The sequence below is a fragment of the Alnus glutinosa genome, chromosome 3 (genome assembly GCF_958979055.1).
Source record: "Alnus glutinosa chromosome 3, dhAlnGlut1.1, whole genome shotgun sequence".
NCBI classification, from domain to species: domain Eukaryota; kingdom Viridiplantae; phylum Streptophyta; class Magnoliopsida; order Fagales; family Betulaceae; genus Alnus; species Alnus glutinosa.
Genome location: NC_084888.1, coordinates 31,175,143 through 31,193,434, shown reverse-complemented (window position 1 = coordinate 31,193,434; position 18,292 = coordinate 31,175,143). Strand labels below are relative to the sequence as shown.

Below are 18,292 nucleotides of genomic sequence, written 5' to 3'. Positions count from 1 at the left end.
GTCCGGACGCCGCCTATGGAAATTCGAATTTGTGTAGAATTAAGATTTATGAAGTTTATTTAAAGGGGCTTCTAGGCATTGTTTCTTTATGAATTCTAAATAGAATTCTAGTGTGTAAAAGAAGGTTTTTAGGCAGATATTGTTAGATGTTCTAATTCTTTTAGAGTATTTGGTTTGCATTTGTTCAACCGTTTTGAAGCTTAACTAGAGAGGAGCTCTAGTTAAAGGGATCTATTGAAAAACTCTTCAGACAGGGATCTGGTAGAGAGGCGCTCAAGTATAGGTGCTTGTTAGAGTTCAATGTACGACTACTGCAAGGGTATTGTGAGTATTACTATCTTATAAGAGTACTAGCAGCAGACTCCCTACCATTTTTCCTAATTTAGGAAAAATTTAGGGAATCAAACCACATTTTTTTTTCCTATATAAAAACACATCACAACAGCTTCCCTTTATTTTTCCCTATATATTAAAATATTATTTTTTTACGTTTTACATTTTTTTTTGTTTTTAACTTTAATTAGTCTCCACTCTCCAGAAGCATCATCTTCATTCTTTTGTCTTCTCTCTCATCTGTCTTCCCATCCGCCGTCTCTCTCTCCATCTCCCTCTCATCTCCATCTTCCCATCATGTGAAGCAAATCCACAAAGAAAAGTGGATGGTCTCGCTGTTTCCAAAGAAAAGTACAACTCGTCGAGCTTATTTGTGTTGTCCAGCCGTTGTCTTTCCTTTTTGTTTCTACTGTGGGGGTTTCCAGGATTTTTTTCATGGTGGGTGGGTTTTGTTCTTAGGGGAATCTCATATCATAGCGTAGATTATGGAAATCTCACATCATGGCGTAGATTCTGGAAACCTAGGGCAAGGATTTCATGTTCCTCTTTGTTGAATTGAGGTTTTCTTTTCTTGAATCAGTTTGGGTATTTTGAAGTCTGAGTTGGGCAAGGGGTTTTGTTTGTTGAATTGTGGTTTTCTTTCTGTGGAAGCTTTCAAACCACAAAGAAAAGTGAAGAATTGAATGCTGGTTCTTGTCTGTAATTCATGTTCTTCGGCGGTTGTGGACATGGTGAGACGACAGGAAAACAGAGAGAAATCTGTGCGAGAACAAGTGCATGAAGGAGAGAGGAGAGAGACTTTTTTTTTTATTATTAAAATAATCTATTGGGTAGCTACAGTGCTACCCAATGTATTGGGAAGCACTGTAGCTTCCCAAGGAGGTGCATGAATAATAAGGTAGCTGTTGTGATGTCATTTTTTGCAACTTTTTTGAAATTTTCCTTATATTAAGGGAAAATAACCACTTATAGGGCATCTGCTACTAGTGCTCTAATTAGTTTTTTTTTTTTTTTTTTTTTTTTTTTTTTTTTTTTTTTTCTGTTAATAGATTTTTTGCGTTTGGCTGCCCGAAATGATTTTTTTTCTCTTTGGTGCAAATAGTTTCAACTTCGTAATCAAAATATCTTTGTCTATCTCTTTACTACTTTTATATTTTGATTGCGATTAATTATTTAGGAGTCATTATTTTTCAAGATGTATCGATTCCAATTGAACATTCTTATATTTGACGTACTAGCTATGAGCATTAGATCTAGGTGGCATTTCCACCCAACAAACCAAAAGAACATACAATGGACCATGCCCTTCCCCAAGGTGTCAGTGGACTTCCTTATAATTTGAAGAAATTAATTGTTATTTTTTGAAGGGAAAAATATACTTTACCCTTTGAATTATTACTATATTTTCATTTAATCTTCAAAAAAATTTAAAAGTGACATTGAAGCCCCCATTCTATATTGTGTCAAATTAAACACTTTTACATTTTTATCTCCAAAAAATTGAAAATTCCAAACATGCATTTTGGAAAGGAAAATGTAAAATTGTCTAATTTGACCCGTTATGGTAGCATGAGAGGCCCCAATGTCTTATTTAAAATTTGAAGGCGTAGATGAAAATGTGATAGTAGTTTAAGAGGCTAAAGTAGATTTTTTTCCTCTGTTATTTTTAAGTTTTGGTGATCGAAGTGTTAGGATGGTTTAAGCTTGAGAGGATTAAGAGTATTTTTTTCCTAATTACTAATCGAATGACAAACCTGCATGTTTTCAACTAGCATCCAAGGTCTTTGACATACAAAGAACAACAACGGAAGAAAAAAAGAAGAAGCTTATTGTGGATCACGACGGGTATTTTAATTTGTTGGGGATCACACCTTTTGAAGCGAATGTCACTAGTTTGAATCTATCTTCCTTCTCTCTCCTCTTGCCGTCATATATATTAAAAAAAAAAAAGTTATTGTCTCCCACATATTTACCTAAATTTAGTAAATAACCAAGAGAGACAAATTTTGTAAAGACTTGTTTGGAATTGCATTAAAAAGCTTAAAAGTTACTTTTAATTCATAAAAAGTCGTGTAAAACAAAAATTGGTTTGTTTGCTAAAAACCTCAAAGAGTATTTCTCTAATTTTTTTGTTCTAAGAAAGGTCAACACTCACTTTTGTAAAAAGTTTGAAAATTGAGCTTCTTCTCAAAAGTTAATTACTATAAAAGCTTTGAGCCCGTTTGGTAAAGCTTTTCCATTTTCATATTTGTCTTTTTTTTTCATCAACTACAGTACACAAGGACACTAAAATCAAAAAAGTCACTGCAAATTCTGCCATCTCTCTTATTTTAATATTTTTTAAACCCATCCATTTCTCTTTTTTTTTTTTTGAAAGAAAAATCCATCCATTTCAAACCTACGATTACAGTAAAAGATACAGAGGTTTGCGGAAGAGGTCGTATGGCCCATACGTGGCCAAGATCCGAGATCCAAGATTCATTCCACTCGGTGAAGGACGCGACGTTGTTGCTGTGGGGGCATAAGGTGAAGATCAATTTCCCAGTGACCGACGCTCAAATGGCCGATTTTTGGGTTCGAGACGAGGGGAGGGTTTTGGTTCAGCGACATGCGGCGAGGCCAATGATGAGTAGTATGAGCAGCACTATGGAGTCCTTCAGTGGGCCACGGGTGGTGGTGGTGGGCCCCCCCGGTGGTCGGAACCAGTACCGCTTGTGCACTCGGCCTTACCCGATGAATGCTGCAACGACTTCGACTCCCTCCTCTTCGGTCGTCGACAACAACAGTGAAAGAAATTCCTTGTCTTCCATCTATGGGAGATGGGTTTTAAAAAATATTAAAATAAGAGAGATTGCAGAATTTGCAATAACTTTTTGACTTTAGTGTCCTTATGTACGATAGCTTGATGGGGAAAAAAGGCAAATACGAAAATGGGAAAGCTTTGCCAAACGGTCTCTTTATTTTCAAACACAATCACAAACGTGACCTAAGTAATTTTTCAATCCGACTAAGACAACCAATTAAGAATCTAAAACTCTTATTGTTAAGCATGTGAAATGCATCTTTGTTTGGGTGATTATTGTATTAAATGAAAAGGATACTTATTAGGTCATTTAATCAATTGAAATAAATAAATAGTCATTCATTTGGTTTATTTATTATTATTTTTATTTAGTATTGTATCAACTGCATTGGGAGTTTATTTTTGGTCTCTCACTCCCTTTATATATTTTCTTCTATTTAGTTGATAAAATTTAATCTTGCTCATTAAAAAAAAAAAAAAAAAAAAATTACTTAAAATAGAGGAAGAAAAAACAACGTCCAATCCAATGTGTCTTAAGACTGAGAATGATTTTCAGTCAAACAATTACAACAAACAAAAAAATCCATTGACGGATGTGATTACGTCACCTTAAGAGTAGCGGATTATTCCAGAACCTAAAGACTGGTCACCAACTTACCACTGCGTCCACGGTCCACCAATAAGGTACAGTGTCCCCGCGGGTGACATTGAATTCAATCACCGGCGCGGTAACTCTAAAGCCTCCTACACCACTTTCGCCGAAATACCACGAGGATATAAATACTTTTTTCTTCTTCGGAGTTAATTCATCTTCAGATGTTACCGAACTTCTTGAGCAAGAAAGGCTCTCTCTCTCTCTCTGTCCCTCTCTCTCTCTCTCTCTCTCTCTCTCTCAATCGTCTGAAACCCTAAATCTAATCCATCATTTCGGTTGGAATTGAAACCCGAAACCTAATCCTAATTTCCACATCGACAGTTACGATTCGAATTCCATGGGCCGTGACTCTGCAACATCACTCGCTCCTGGGTTCCGATTCCATCCGACCGACGAAGAACTCGTTCGCTTCTACCTCAAGCGCAAGGTCGCCGGCAAGCCTTTCCGGCTCGACCCCATCTCCGTTATTGACATCTACAAGTCCGAGCCCTGGGACCTCCCAAGTAAAGCCTCTCCCACTTTCTCCATTTTATACGTGTGTGTGTGTGTCTTATTTAGGGTTAAAGGTTGAGTTTTTGTTGTTTTTGGGATGGGATTTGGATAGGCAAATCCAAGCTGAAGAGCAGGGATTTGGAGTGGTATTTTTTCAGTGCGTTGGACAGGAAGTATGGGAATAGTTCGAGGACTAATCGGGCAACGGAGATGGGCTATTGGAAGACGACTGGGAAGGATCGCGCGGTGCACCACTACTCGCGCACCGTAGGGATGAAAAAGACCCTCGTTTATCACAGCGGCCGGGCCCCCCGCGGTGCTCGTACCAATTGGGTCATGCACGAGTACCGCCTCGTCGATGAGGAATCGGAGAAAGCCGGAATTGCTATCGTAAGATTGTGATTCAACTCTGATTCTTTGTTATTGTTTCTCGTTTTAGTTTAATTTGTGTTTTGAAGACTCTTGTTGATTATGGGTATTGGAATTAATGTCGTTTTGGCTGGGAGCAGGATGCGTTTGTGCTTTGTAGGGTTTTTCAGAAGAGTGGAACGGGGCCCAAGAATGGTGAGCAGTATGGGGCGCCACTTATTGAGGAGGAATGGGAAGATGATGATGTGGCAGCTTTCGTAACCGGTGAAGAGGCTGAGGTTGACGAAGCAGTTGATGAAGTGGTGACTGGTGATGATGCATATGTTGAAGCAGCGGACCTTGACCGGGTTTGTGCTCTGTCTGGTTCTTGAATTCTTTTTTTAAGGATTCTGTTTGGTTGGCGAATTGTTGTGCGGTGTGATGTGATTAATGAATGATTCTAGTTCATTTGTTGTCAATTTTGAATATATTCGTCATAAGAACTTATAGGGACTAGGGAGTTTGTTGGAGTTTTATTAGTTAGGCGTGTAAAGTGAATGTGAAGTGAGGTTCTTTTAGGAACAAAATGAGAATGCTGAGATTTGGAGGTAATCCCTTTGCTTTTTTAGGGAAAGCTATAAAGGACAAATCTTTTATGGTTCCCATTATTTGAAATGGAGTTTAAATTTGATGATGAGTTCTGGATGAGTTAGCTGCATTCTAAATTTATATATGAGCTCCAATAATGGGATTTCTTTTTTGAAAGATGAAACTCCCCTAGAAGAAACCATCTGTGCTCAAACTCCTAGAGTATCTTTTGTTTAAGTTAAACCCCAAGATTGTGACTTTCTACAAGTTCACATTGATTTATGTCCTGGATATGTGAAATTTTTGGACAAAAATGCTGACGCATCTACTTAAAATTAAAAGATAAATTTCTAGATGACAAAATGCATCCTACTTGGAATCAAAAGAGAAATCTCTAGATGGTAAAATATCTATCTAATTTTGGGGGACCGATCTGTTATTATTTTTTATTTTCTCTCTTTTTGTATCTAAGGTAGAATAGTTGCATTCAGTATTTCTTTTAGCCTTATGTTCCAGATTGTTGTGGTGATGATTTTTCTTTGACCTCCCTCCAAAAGTTGCAATATTTTTATTCAAGTTGACTTAAGTTTTGACTTTTAATACATGTATATGACTTCAACCGATGATGCTATACCTTTAATGTAAGTATATCGACCATCATAGTGCTATATATTAGGATGTCGTCTACAGAGTCACGCTTATTGAACCTTTTCTCTACTTGTCTTATCTAATTTTTTTTTTCTTGATTAATTCAGATACCTGAATTCTTAATTTTTGAATCATGTTTTCCTTTTCCAGGATCTTGACATAAGCATTCCATCCGAAAATACCCCCCCTTCACGGAATTTCTATTATGGGGATACCAGCAACCATGTTGAGCATTATGGGGAGTTCATTGAAGATTATCAAAAGCCTATCATAGGCATTGGTGAAACTTCCGAGTTACGTTATGACCAGGAGTTAGTTCATATACCAGAGCAATATGGGATGGATACAAATCTAGTCAAAGATGAATATTTTGTCGAATCAAGCAATGTCATGGATTCTGCAAAACTCAATTATTCTCTTGATGAGCCCTACTTGGATGCTACTGATAATCATCCATTGGGCGATGGATTATACCTTGAATCTAATGATCTTTCAAACCCCGTGGAGGCAGATCCTGCAGGTTTTGACATGCTTGATGAATATCTGACATTCTTTAATGCAGATGAAGACAACTTGCAGTATATGTGTTTTGATCCCTCTGAAATTATGGGGACTGAAAATTCGGTTCCTGATCAACCACCTCTCATTCAGAAGGTAAAAGTTTTGCTTTTGAAATATTCTCGATTGCACTTTTGATTTTGGATTTTGCATTGCAGCTTTTAATGAACTTATTACTCTATAACAGCTTGAGAATGGAGTTATCGACCAAGTGTCCACGGAAGGTCTACATCTGGCAGAGGCACATGGCAGCAATGATGCATCATCTTCAAAGCAAAAGCCAGAGGGCATAATATATGAATCAGGTAGAATTTATCTCAATTAGACCGTGTATTGCAACTCCTCTATTAACTTACTTTTTGGCATTTCTGTGTGTATCTAAAGAGAGAATTTGAAGCAGCTACTTAATCCCCCGAGACTTGTATGCACTTTTGTCTTGTTTTTCCCTCTTATTTGGACCTTGGACTTATGCCTGATTTATGGTGCAGATATTAAGAATCCATTCATCAAACAAGCCAGTCACATATTGGGCAGCATCCCTGCTCCCCCTGCATTTGCTTCAGAGTTTCCTGCAAAAGAAGCAGCTCTTCGGTTACAGTCTGCTGCACAATCTTCCAGCTCTGTTCATGTCATTGCTGGTATGGTCAGAATACGAAACATAACTTTAACTGGCAATGGAACGGACTCTTTGCTTGGCAAGAATGTTGATGTCAACCTCATCCTACCATTTGCGTTGTCACAAGGCGACGTGAATGCTGCCACTTTGGTGCCAGTGGCCGACTTAGACACTGGCAAGACGGCATCTGTAGTTTCACGGGGCTGGTTCTTCTTAATGTTCTTTTGGGTCTTAGTTCTTTCTCTGAGCTTCAAAATGGCAAGCTGCATCTACATGGCCAAAATTAAATATCATTAATGATGATTAAGATAAATATCTTTGACAGGGTGATTGTGTAGAAAGTAGTAGATATTTAATTTCTTGTGTTGGTCACAGATTGCATTCTTGTCCTCATTGTACTGCTTCGTAGATGCTATGGATGCGCTTTAGGGTTTTGTCTGTCAAATTCCACTGCGTAGAACACAGTTGTTGAATGCTAATAGCCTCATTTTTTTTATATTGAGTTGTCCAGCATGCAGATTGTGTCTTGAGAGGATAAAATGCATTTACATTTGCTGTAGCTTTTATTGACAACCCTTAAGTCTCTAATTTTGTTTAATGCAATGTGATTATGGGACTAACTATTAAATCACATGGGGTTTAATTGTATTTTTTATTTTTACTTTTGAAGAGTTGTATTGTAGAGGATATGGTGTGATAATAGGCCCAGGGTGGAAGAGCATCTCATATACATACCCCTTGAGGGACGGCAACAGGATCCTCTGTAGTTAGTTTTTAATTGGAAATGAGCCAGTTAGTTATATTTAGGGTTTTTTTTTTGGGTAGTTTTACATCATGTGAAATTATAAAAATATCTCTGATTGTACCTGATCGGTTTCTCCCCGGTTCCTCTCAACTGGAGAGGATTGAGAGGATCCGTGACTCGTGAGAGCATTATACCATGGTGAGGCCTCACCCAGAAGAAAAGGTCCCATGAGACACCCGGCATACCATCGGGCAACAGCTTGATGCTTTTCCAATGCAATATGGGGCTTTCCAACTAAAAGGGAGGGTTGCTCTCTGATTTTGAGTTATCTTGATGTAAATGACTAATCTTGGTTAGAGGTCGGTAAGTTTGAAGTTTAAACTCAATAAACAAAACGTGGTTAGTTCTTCTCAAGCAAATGCCTGAAAGGTAACAAATAATTTTTTTTTTTTTTTTTTAAAGGAAAAAAAAAGTGCCTGAAAGCTAAAAAGCTCTTTAACACTCGCTACCAATTCATAAAGTGAGATGCTTTATACTACATTTTTATTATACTTTTTATTATGTGGTTAAGATTGCACTTAAATTAAGGGGATACTTAGAATTGTAACGTACTACCATGATTTCAAATTCGACGTCTATGGCGGCCAACTTTATTTCATAAGTTGCTTTTTTCGTGACTCGAATTTGAGATGTGGTGTTTGGCTTTGATACCAAATGATACAAACTTTGGGTATAATTTACTCTTGAAAATCGGCTTGCAAAGGAAGGGTATTCAAAAGTTTATATAAACATGATTAAAATTGTACTTAAGCCAAGTGAGATATTTAGAATCGCAACATCAAGGCTTAGGGCATTCTTAGTAGCCTCACCAAAATAACTTTTTGGTGAGTCACTTTGGTAAAATTGTTCAAAATGACTATCGAGCATTCCTAGTAGCCTCACCAAATTTTACTTACCAAAATAACTAAAAATCACTTTTTTCTATTCTGGTGAGCCACTTTATTAAAATTCCCCCAGCAGCCTCACCATTTTAACTAGTCAATATTCACTATTCCATTTAAATAATAATTTTTTCATATATATATATATATTTTTTTTATATAATCTTTTTACAAAAAATCATTCATATCCATGAAATAAGGACAATATCGTGTGAGAGATGGGAGATGGGAGAAGAAAATGAGAGAAAAAAGGAAAAAAGTGTGCTAATCATGTGAGAGAGAAAGGTGAAACAAAATTTGGTGAGTGGGTTGTTGAGTGAAAATGCCTGGTCTAATTTGACTAGTAATTTCAGTCATCAAATTTTTTTGGTTAAAATGGTGAGGCTGCTGGGAGTGGTTTTTAAGAGTTTTCATCAAATTGGCTCACCAAAATAGCTAAAAAACTAATTTGGTGAGGCTACTAAAAATGCTCTACATGATCAGCACACTTTTTTTTTTTTTTTCCTTTTTTCTCTCATTTTCTTCTATCTCTCATCTCTCTCACACGATAATGTTATTATTTCATGGACATGAAGGATTCTTTGTAAAAAGATTAAAAATATTAAATAGAAAAAGAATAAAGAAATATGAAAAAAAAAATTATTTAAATGGAATAGTGATAGCAAATTGTTAAAATGGTGAGGCTGCTGGGAGAATTTTAAAAAAGTGGCTCACCATAATAGAAAAAAGTGATTTTTAGCTATTTTGATGTGTGAAATTTGATGAGGCTACTAGGAATTCTCTTAGAGTATTCCTAATAACCTCATCAAAATAGCTTTTTAGTTATTTTGGTGAGCCAATTTGATGAAAACACTAAAAAACCACTCTCAGCAGCCTCACCATTTTAATCAAAAAATTTTGATAAGTGAAATTACTCACCAACCCATTCACCAATTTTGTTTCACCTTTCTCTCTTAGCCTCGCCAATTTGGTGGGTGACACCAAATTTATAAAAAGCTATTAAAACTTTCTCTCTTCCTTTTTTTAATTTCTTTTTCATGCATCACACAACCTTCATTTTGAAAAATATTATTTAAACGGAATAGTGACAGTAGATAGTTAAAATGGTGGTACTAGGATCCCCAACTGGAGAGTATCTAGTTAGTTGTAGTGTATGGACATTCTTGTCTCAAAAAATGTGAAAAAAACAAAAATGTACCAACACTTATAAATAATTATATACTTTCCAGTTCAATTGAATTAGAGAGTATCCGTTTTCAAAATGGTGAAGCTACCGAGAGTATATTAAAAAAGAGTATGGCTATAATAGAGAAATATGATTTTTAGTTATTTTGACCGGCTTCTGAGGAGGCCCTATCCATCGCCTTCGGCGAATATCCTGGATCAGAAGCTTCTCTGGCCTCTCCCCTCCTTGAAACGTCTGTTTTTCAGCACCTACACATTGTCCATCGACCCAAATTCGCCACTTGTAAGGAGTTTTGGTTTTGATTTTTTAAAGTAAGATCTGCTCACTTCCGGAAGCTCCACCGTCTCACGCGCCTCGCCACCGTGATCTGGGCCTCGTCCATTCCACTCCACTGCAAACTACGTCTCGATCTGACCACTACGCGCCGGCACGTGCTTCCCACCCGCTCGTGAGTGGATCTCACTCGCGGGTGCATGACCCACACACGCCGATACGTGGGCCTTGCAGGGTGGCTTGTGACGAATCCCCCGCCTTCCACCGGCTTCCAGAGGGGGGTTTTCTCCAAGTCTAACTTTTAGGTGCCTTCCAAGTCAAACTTTGCATTGCTGGAAGTTTCTCCACCTTCTGCCTCTGATTTAAAGTTTGTTAGGGTGTCTTTGTAATAACCCTCGTCATCTGACGTATAACTCTTTTTGGTCTCTTTTTTATAAGATAAGATGGAATCTTTGTTAAAAAAAAAAAGTTGTCTGATTAAAGTCATGAGCCAAACAAAATTCTTTTTCCGTACAAAACATTTATATTATTTTAATCTTATAACTTGTCTTGCAAGTTGCAACCGGTACTTTTTACTTTTTACCTAATCTCAGTGCTCTTAAAACCAACCTCTCCTAAAGCCAACCTCTCCAAGAAAAATTTCAGCTTCGGCTAAACTCTCTTCTCTCTCCTATTTCCAAAAAAAAAAAACACACTCCTCTTTGCTGACGAGGAGGAGGGGGGAGGGAGGAGGGGGGAGGGGGTGGGGTAATACTCATCCCTCCTCCTCCCTTTCCCCCTCTGCCCCCCCTTTCCTCCTTCCCCCCCCCTTCCCGCCTCTCTGGAGGCTCTTCTTGCATCCTCGAAGGCCTTACCAGTCTTCTTGGAAGCCCTATCAGCCTCTTCGGAGGCCTCATCCCAGTTCATCTTCTCCGATAACTACCCCTCCACCTGCGCCGATAGCTTCTCCGTCGGCTCCCCTCCATCCGTGTATTCAGCCAGATTTGTCAAGGATTTTGGGTCGAAATTTTTGAATCTAGATCTACTTTCCTCCGCCAGTTCCAGGCCGATACGCTCCAGCCCACTGCCTTCCCCGTCGTCTTCCACCTGCGCCGATGCCACCCGCGTCTCCAACGGCCTACTAAACACCGGAGCGTCGACTACACGTGCCAGAAAGTGGATCTCACTCGCTGGCGCGTCTGGGTCACGTCCCTCCTCCTAGCATTCCTCCGCTGCTGCTGCTGTTCCGTCGTGGCCCTCTTCCTTCCGCCCATATTTGCAGGTTATTGGCCTTTACGGTTATTCCCTGTGGTTGTTGCTACGCAATCTGTATTTGGGTACTATGTACTCTGTACACACCTTTAAATTCCCACGTCGATCATGACTCCGCAACCTCACTCCCACCCGGTTTCTCGATTTCGAACCGATTGTCGTCGTTGTCCAATCCTGAGACCTCCCAAGTAACCCCTTCTCTCTCATATATGACCTCCCATATATATATATATGGGAAGGACCGCAAGGTCCGCCTCAACTCGCGCACTGTGGGAATGATTCGAATGGAGAACAAATTCCTCGTTTTTTACACTGGCCGAGCTCCCATGGAGTAACGCCTTGTTGACAAGGAACTGGAGAAAGCTGGAATTGGCGTCGACTACACGCGCCAGAAAGTGGATCTCACTCGCTGGCGCGTGTGTCACGTCCCTCCTCCTAGAGTTCCTCCGCTGCTGCTGTTCCGTCGTGGCCCTCCTCCTTCGGCCCATATCTGCAGGTTATTGGCCTTTACGCTTATCCCCTGTGATTGTTGCTACGCAATTTGAATTTGGGTCCTATCTGTACACACCGTTAAATTCCCACATCGATCAGTACAATTCGAATGCTATGGAGCATGACTCCGCAACCTCAATCCCACCCGGTTTCTCGATTTCGAACCGATTGCCGTCGTCGTTCGATTCTGAGACAACCCCTTGGTCCGCTACAACTCGCGCATTGTGGGAATGAAGAACAAATTCCTCGTTTTTTCAACTTGCCGAGCTCCCATGGAGCTGTCGTTTTTTACACTGGCCGAGCCCCCATGGGGTTCCTACCAATTGGATCATGCACAAGTACCGCCGCGAGGTCTGCTGCAACTCGCTCACTGTGGGAATGAAGAACAAATTCCTCGTTTTTTACACTGGCCGAGTCCCCCATGGTTTCCTACCAATTGGATCATGCACGAGTACCGCCTCGTTGACAAGGACTGCGAGGTCCGCTGCAACTCGCGCACCGTGGGAATGAAGAAAAAGTTCCTCGTTTTTTAACACTGGCCGAGCCCCCATGGGGTTCCTACCAATTGGATCATGCACGAGTACCGCCTTGTTGACAAGGAACTGGAGAAAGGTGGTTTTGCCGTAGTGAGTGTGTGATACAGCTGATATTTTCTTTTTTATTGTGTTTTGGATATTTTTGGTTGATGATGATGGTCTTGGAATTAATGTCATTTTGGGTTGGCAGCAGGATGCGCTTGTACTGTGTAAGATTTTTCAGAAGAGTGGGACGGGGCCCAAGAATGGGAAGTTCAGTGGAGATTATCAGCAGCCTATCATAGGCACTGGTGAAACTTCAGAGCTGAATCATTACCAGGAATTTGTTGATATCCCAGAGCAAGATGGGATGGATGCAAACCCATTGAGAGATGACTTCTTTATTGAAGCTAAGGATCTTTCAGACCCCATTGAAATAGATCCTGCAGATTTTGACATGGCTGAGAAGTTCTTTAATTTAGATATGGATGAAGGTTTTGATCCCTCTGATTTTTTTGGGGACTGAAAACACTAGTTCTCACCAAACACCCGTCAACCAGAAGGTAAAGTTTTACCTTCTTTTTTTTTTTTTTCGATGACTAAGTGAACTACTTTTGACTAGAAGTTGTGGTAATTAAGGTTATCTTGTTTTTGCTACTTGCTAATGTTTTCCCATTTCTGCACACAGGTGGTGACTGGCATGAATTTGCAGAGCAACTGTGGTTCTCACATGTTGATGACTTAACCGTTCATTGCAAGTTTATGTACTACTAGACTCTTGCTAGTTTGATATATGGTGTAATGTTGTTTGCATTTTCTTTTGGGAGAAGCTGCTTGAGGTGGTTGTAGTACTGGCTGTGTTGCTATTTTAGAGTCCTTTACCTAAAAGAAAGGGCTGTGTTGCTTTTGTTGTATAACTTCGGATGAGCCTGTGCTTTGAATCTCTTTTGGTTCTTAGTATTTGCCCAAAATAAAAAAGAAAACTTGTGTTGATGTCATACATATAATATTACAGGGAAAGTACTTACCAAAGGAAAGAAGAGTAAGGAATTCTTTGCCTGAGATAGCTTATCTCCTTCATTAGCTTCTTGTTTGTCTTTTTCCAAAGATGACAAAGATGGAAATGTAATTATTGATCAAAAGAATGAGCCAGAAATGAACATGCAAGAGGATTTTATATTACGAGGCATCAATTCAACAAACAAAAAAGAAAAAAATGCACGTACATTGTGCTATAGAACTATTTTAAATTCCTTCATTTCTGCTTGTTTATATGTACAAGGATTTCGGTTATTAAGTCGTTTGAATTTCATTATTTGAATTTTTGCGTTTAGGGCAGCATAAGAGGGGGCTATGGGGCTTATTTGCTCCGAACAACTTAAGATGTGAGACTCACTTGCCTGGAGCAATGGGGTTTTGCAACTGCCTTTTCTTAGATTTTTTGAATTTGTGTTATTCGGTAACACGAGATATATATATCGCATTTGATACACAATTTATTTTATAAAGTCAGCAAAACACTGCAAAATTTTGATTGTGTTAATTATAAAAGGCTTGCAAAGAAATGTTGAATTTTTGTGAAATTTAGACAACCTAAGATCGGGGTTGTGGGCCTATCTGTCCTAAGCAACTTAGGATGTGGCATCCACTTACTCAGGGCAGGTAGTTTCAGCAATTGCCTTCTCTTAAGCTATACGAATTTTTGTGTTATTTAGGCAGCCTAATAACGAGATTTTTTTTGGTCATTCATCCACCTTAGCGTATTTGATGCACAATTTATTTTAAAGTTAGCAGAAAACTGTAAATTTCGATTGTATTAATTAGAAAGCAAGCAAATAACTGTTGAATTTCTGTGTGAAATTTGAGCAGCCTAAGAGGGGGCTACGGGGCCCTATCTCCATATTGCTGATTCAAAATCATGCCAGATCATCATGCCAGATCAGAGGCAAAGTTACACTACAAATTAAAGACTATTGCTGGCCGTTGAACAAATCTCTCTTTTATTTCCCGTAGGCTCAACTTTTGTATTTTCGTGTCTCTGAAGGCTGTACTTGTCAAAGATTGGAGCAAAATCATATTATTATATCCAACTCCATGCTTCATTTGAAACAACAAATTCATGGGGCATAGTATGCAGCTACGGTTGTAGGATGAGAGACTTAGGAAGTGTCTCCGAGAGGTTTATGGAAACAGAGAAACTACTAACAAAAAGCCTATACAGCTAACACCTCACCAACAATAAGCTCTAACAGGATAATTCAACCAACTATTGTCCTCCTGCTTCCTCCTCAGAATCTTGAAATCATTTTTAAAATCCCAAAAGGTTCCCCCTTCTCCAAAAAAGTAGGCTCCAAAAGTGTTTTTTTTTTTTTTTTTTTTTTTAAGTCAGTACTCAGTCTAGATAACCGGTTTTCACCCAATAATTGGGTAAAAACCGGTTAACCAAGGTGAAAGGTTTAGTGAATTCTCTGCTTGGTTGAATCCAAGTGCAGAGTTTAGGTTCTCATTTATAGATGGATATTTTACAAGTGAGCTCAAGAGCTAAGTACAAATAAACATTAAACAAAGAATTCTAAAATCAAGCAGCTGATTACAACAGAAAACAAGGAAACAGAAAACAAAGCAATGCTGAGTTTGAGGTGAGTCCGCAGGAAACATGCAGCCAGGAAAACAAGAGAGAGCCTGCTATGTGTGCTTGACAGTACTAGAGTCTGCTATAGGGTGTTGTTGATTCAGAGGTACTGCAGCTAGGATTGTTCTCCTCTAGTTGGATGGAAACTGAATTTCTAGTTTAGGAAGTTCAAGGAAGAAAATCCTGGATCATGTTGAAGAGAGGAGAATTCTTTAGCTGAGTAACGGCTACTAGCCGTTACTCTTTTTCTGGGTTCTGATTTTCCTCAACACCCCCCCGCAAACTGAGGGGAGGGATGACCTTCAGTTTGGCTCGAAGGAAACAAAATCGGTCAGCAGAATGACCTTAAGTAAAAATATCAGCAAGCTGGTCTATAGTGGACACATAATGCAATTGAATGTCACGATTTGCCACTTTCTCCCGAATGAAGTGGACATCCACTTCAATATGCATGGTCCTAGCATGAAAAACAGGATTTGAAGCCAGAGCAAGCGCACTTGAATTGTCACACCAGATGACAGGAGGTGAAGGAAGAGAAATCTGCAATTCCTTGAGAAGCATGCGCAGCCAGAAGAGTTCTGTAGTTGTAAGAGAAAGAGACCTGTATTCTGCTTCTGTACTTGATCTGGACACAATGTGTTGCTTCTTGGCAGACCAAAAGATTAGATTAGGGCCTAGAAAGACTCCATAGCCAGTAGTTGAACGTCGGTCATCTGGATTCCCTGCCCAATCTGCATCACAAAATGCAGTGAGAGTGATGGGGCCTTTGCAGAAATAAAGTCCTGAGTTGAGGGTGCCTTTGAGATATCTTAACACTCTTTTAGCAGCTGTGAGATGAGTGGTTGTAGGAGCATGCATATGTTGACACAATTGGTTGACAGAGTAGGCTATATCTGGTCTTGTGAGTGTAACATATTGAAGGGCACCCACAATATGTCTATAGGCAGCTGGATCAGAGAGAGGCTCACCATCATACTTGGACATCTTGGACCCGGCAACACAAGGTGCTCTATAAGGCTTGGATTCTGCCATGTGGGTGCGATTTAAGAGATCAAGAACATATTTTGACTGCCTGAGATGAAGTCCCCCTGAATCTTTAGTTGCTTGGATACCTAGGAAATACCCAAGTGGCCCAAGATCCTTCATGGCAAAGTCATGTTTCAATTTGTTAATAAGCCGATTCATAGTACCTTCATGATTGCCTGTGAGAATAATATTATCGACATACACTAAGAGATAGATGTGAACAGAGGCAAGGTGATAAACAAAGAGAGAGTGATCAACTTGTGATCCACAGAAGCCAAGATTTTGCAAGGCATGAGATAGTCGAGTAAACCAGGCTCTTGGAGCCTGTTTTAGTCCATAAATGGACTTGTGTAACTTGCAAACATAATCTGGAAAAACTGGATCAATAAACCCTTGAGGCTGTTCCATATACACTTCCTCATCTAGGATGCCATGAAGAAAGGCATTAGAAACATCCAATTGTTTGATTGTCCAATCAAACTGAACAGCTAGTGCTAAGATGAGCCGAATGGTGGCAGTTTTAATAACTGGACTAAATGTTTCATAATAGTCTACACCACTCAATTGTTCATAGCCTTTAGCAACCAACCGAGCCTTAAATCTGTCTATACTTCCATCTGGCTTCTGTTTGAGTTTAAAAACCCACTTGTTTCTTACAACATTATGGTGAGAGGGCCTAGGACAAAGTGTCCAGGTTTGATTTGAAACAAGAGCATTGTATTCAAGAAGCATGGCTTGAGTCCATTCTGGCTTTGATGCGGCTTGCTTTTAAGTGGAAGGCTCGGGAGGTAACTGCACAGTATGAAATGCAAGGAGAGGATATTTGATGGTGTGGAGCATTTTGAAGCCAGGGTACTCCTTGGGTTTTAAGTGTCCAGTTTGGGACCTGGTCACTATACGGTTTGGAGTGGCAACTTGAAGAGTGGTTGTAGAATGAGGAAGGAAAGGTTGAGGAAATGAATGAGATGTCTCTGGTTGTTGATCATTGGATTCTGCAGATTCAGGTTGGAATTGAATATTAGAGGAAGAGTCATTGGTGTCAGGAGAAGAAGATTCAGATGTAGAGGCAGAAACATTGGATTCTGCAGAATCAGGTTGAAGTTGAGTATTGGAGGCTAAGCCTTCGGTTTCAATGGGGTTGGTGATCAAGGGTTGTGTTGAAAGTAGAGGAGGAGATGAAGATGTTGGCAAAGGTAGTTGTGGAAGGCTAGCAGTGATAGGTTGAGTGTGAACTGAGGGAGTTACATGCTGTTGAGAAAAGTGATCAGTAGAAGATAAATTCAATGAACTGAATTGAGAATTAGGTAGAAGAGCTAAAGGATTACCTGAGGAAGCAGTGATTTGACAGGACCCTTGTGAGATGGACTTAGCTTTAGCAGGAAATTGTGTCTCATCAAAGATAACATGTCGAGAGAGAAAAACCTTGTTGGTTGTGGGGTCTAGGCACCGGTATCCTTTATGACTTCCTCCATAGCCGATGAAAATACAAGGTTTACTACGGAATGAAAGTTTGTGAGTAGCATATGGCCTAAGAAGAGGATAACACAAACATCCAAATGCTCTAAGGACAGTGTAATCAGGAGATCTCTGCATGAGTTTGGAAAAAGGAGATTCATGTTGCAACACAGGAGAGGGCAGCCGGTTAATGAGGAATATGGCTGTTAAGAATGCATTTACCCAGAATTTTGGTGAGAGTCCAGATTGAGCTAGAAGAGTAAGGCCTATTTCCATGACATGCCTATGTTTTCTCTCGGCAATACCATTTTGTTGGGAAGTGTATGGACAAGTCAGCCTATGGAGTATGCCATTTTGAGTGAAGAGATGCTTAAACTGATTTGAGGTGTACTCCCCACCATTGTCAGATTGAAATTGCTTAATTTTAGTAGAGAACAGATTTTCAACAAGCAACTTAAACTTCACAAAGCATGGATAAACTTCACTTTTATTTAAAATAGGATATAGCCAAGTGAACCGGCTATAGTCATCCACAAAAAGTACATAATACCTACATCCACTTAGTGAAGGAATAGGAGAAGTCCAAACATCCGAGTGGATGAGTTCAAGAGGATTAGAAGTACACCGAGTAGATTCACCAAAATGAAGTTTCTTGGATTTACCAAGTTGACAAGCTTCACAAATCCTAGTCTTGTCAAGAGAACCAGTTAAAGGAAGATGCTGGTTTTTCAAAAG

The 18,292-nt window shown here is 39.5% G+C and overlaps 1 protein-coding gene and 1 long non-coding RNA gene across 2 annotated transcripts; both read left to right on the top strand.

Moving 5' to 3' along the window:
* Positions 1-3,934: 3,934 nt before the first annotated feature.
* On the top strand, positions 3,935-7,537 carry LOC133863527 (NAC domain-containing protein 53-like). Its single transcript, XM_062299501.1, has 6 exons — positions 3,935-4,294; positions 4,396-4,673; positions 4,793-4,999; positions 6,018-6,521; positions 6,613-6,730; positions 6,914-7,537. The coding sequence occupies exons 1-6, from the start codon at positions 4,129-4,131 to the stop codon at positions 7,336-7,338; spliced, it is 1,698 nt and encodes a 565-aa protein (XP_062155485.1). The 5' UTR covers positions 3,935-4,128; the 3' UTR covers positions 7,339-7,537.
* Positions 7,538-10,968: 3,431 nt separating this feature from the next.
* Positions 10,969-13,442, top strand: LOC133863659 (uncharacterized). Its single transcript, XR_009899419.1, has 3 exons — positions 10,969-12,555; positions 12,656-13,007; positions 13,133-13,442. It is a non-coding gene; the product is annotated as an uncharacterized LOC133863659 (long non-coding RNA).
* The last annotated feature ends 4,850 nt before the right edge of the window (positions 13,443-18,292 follow it).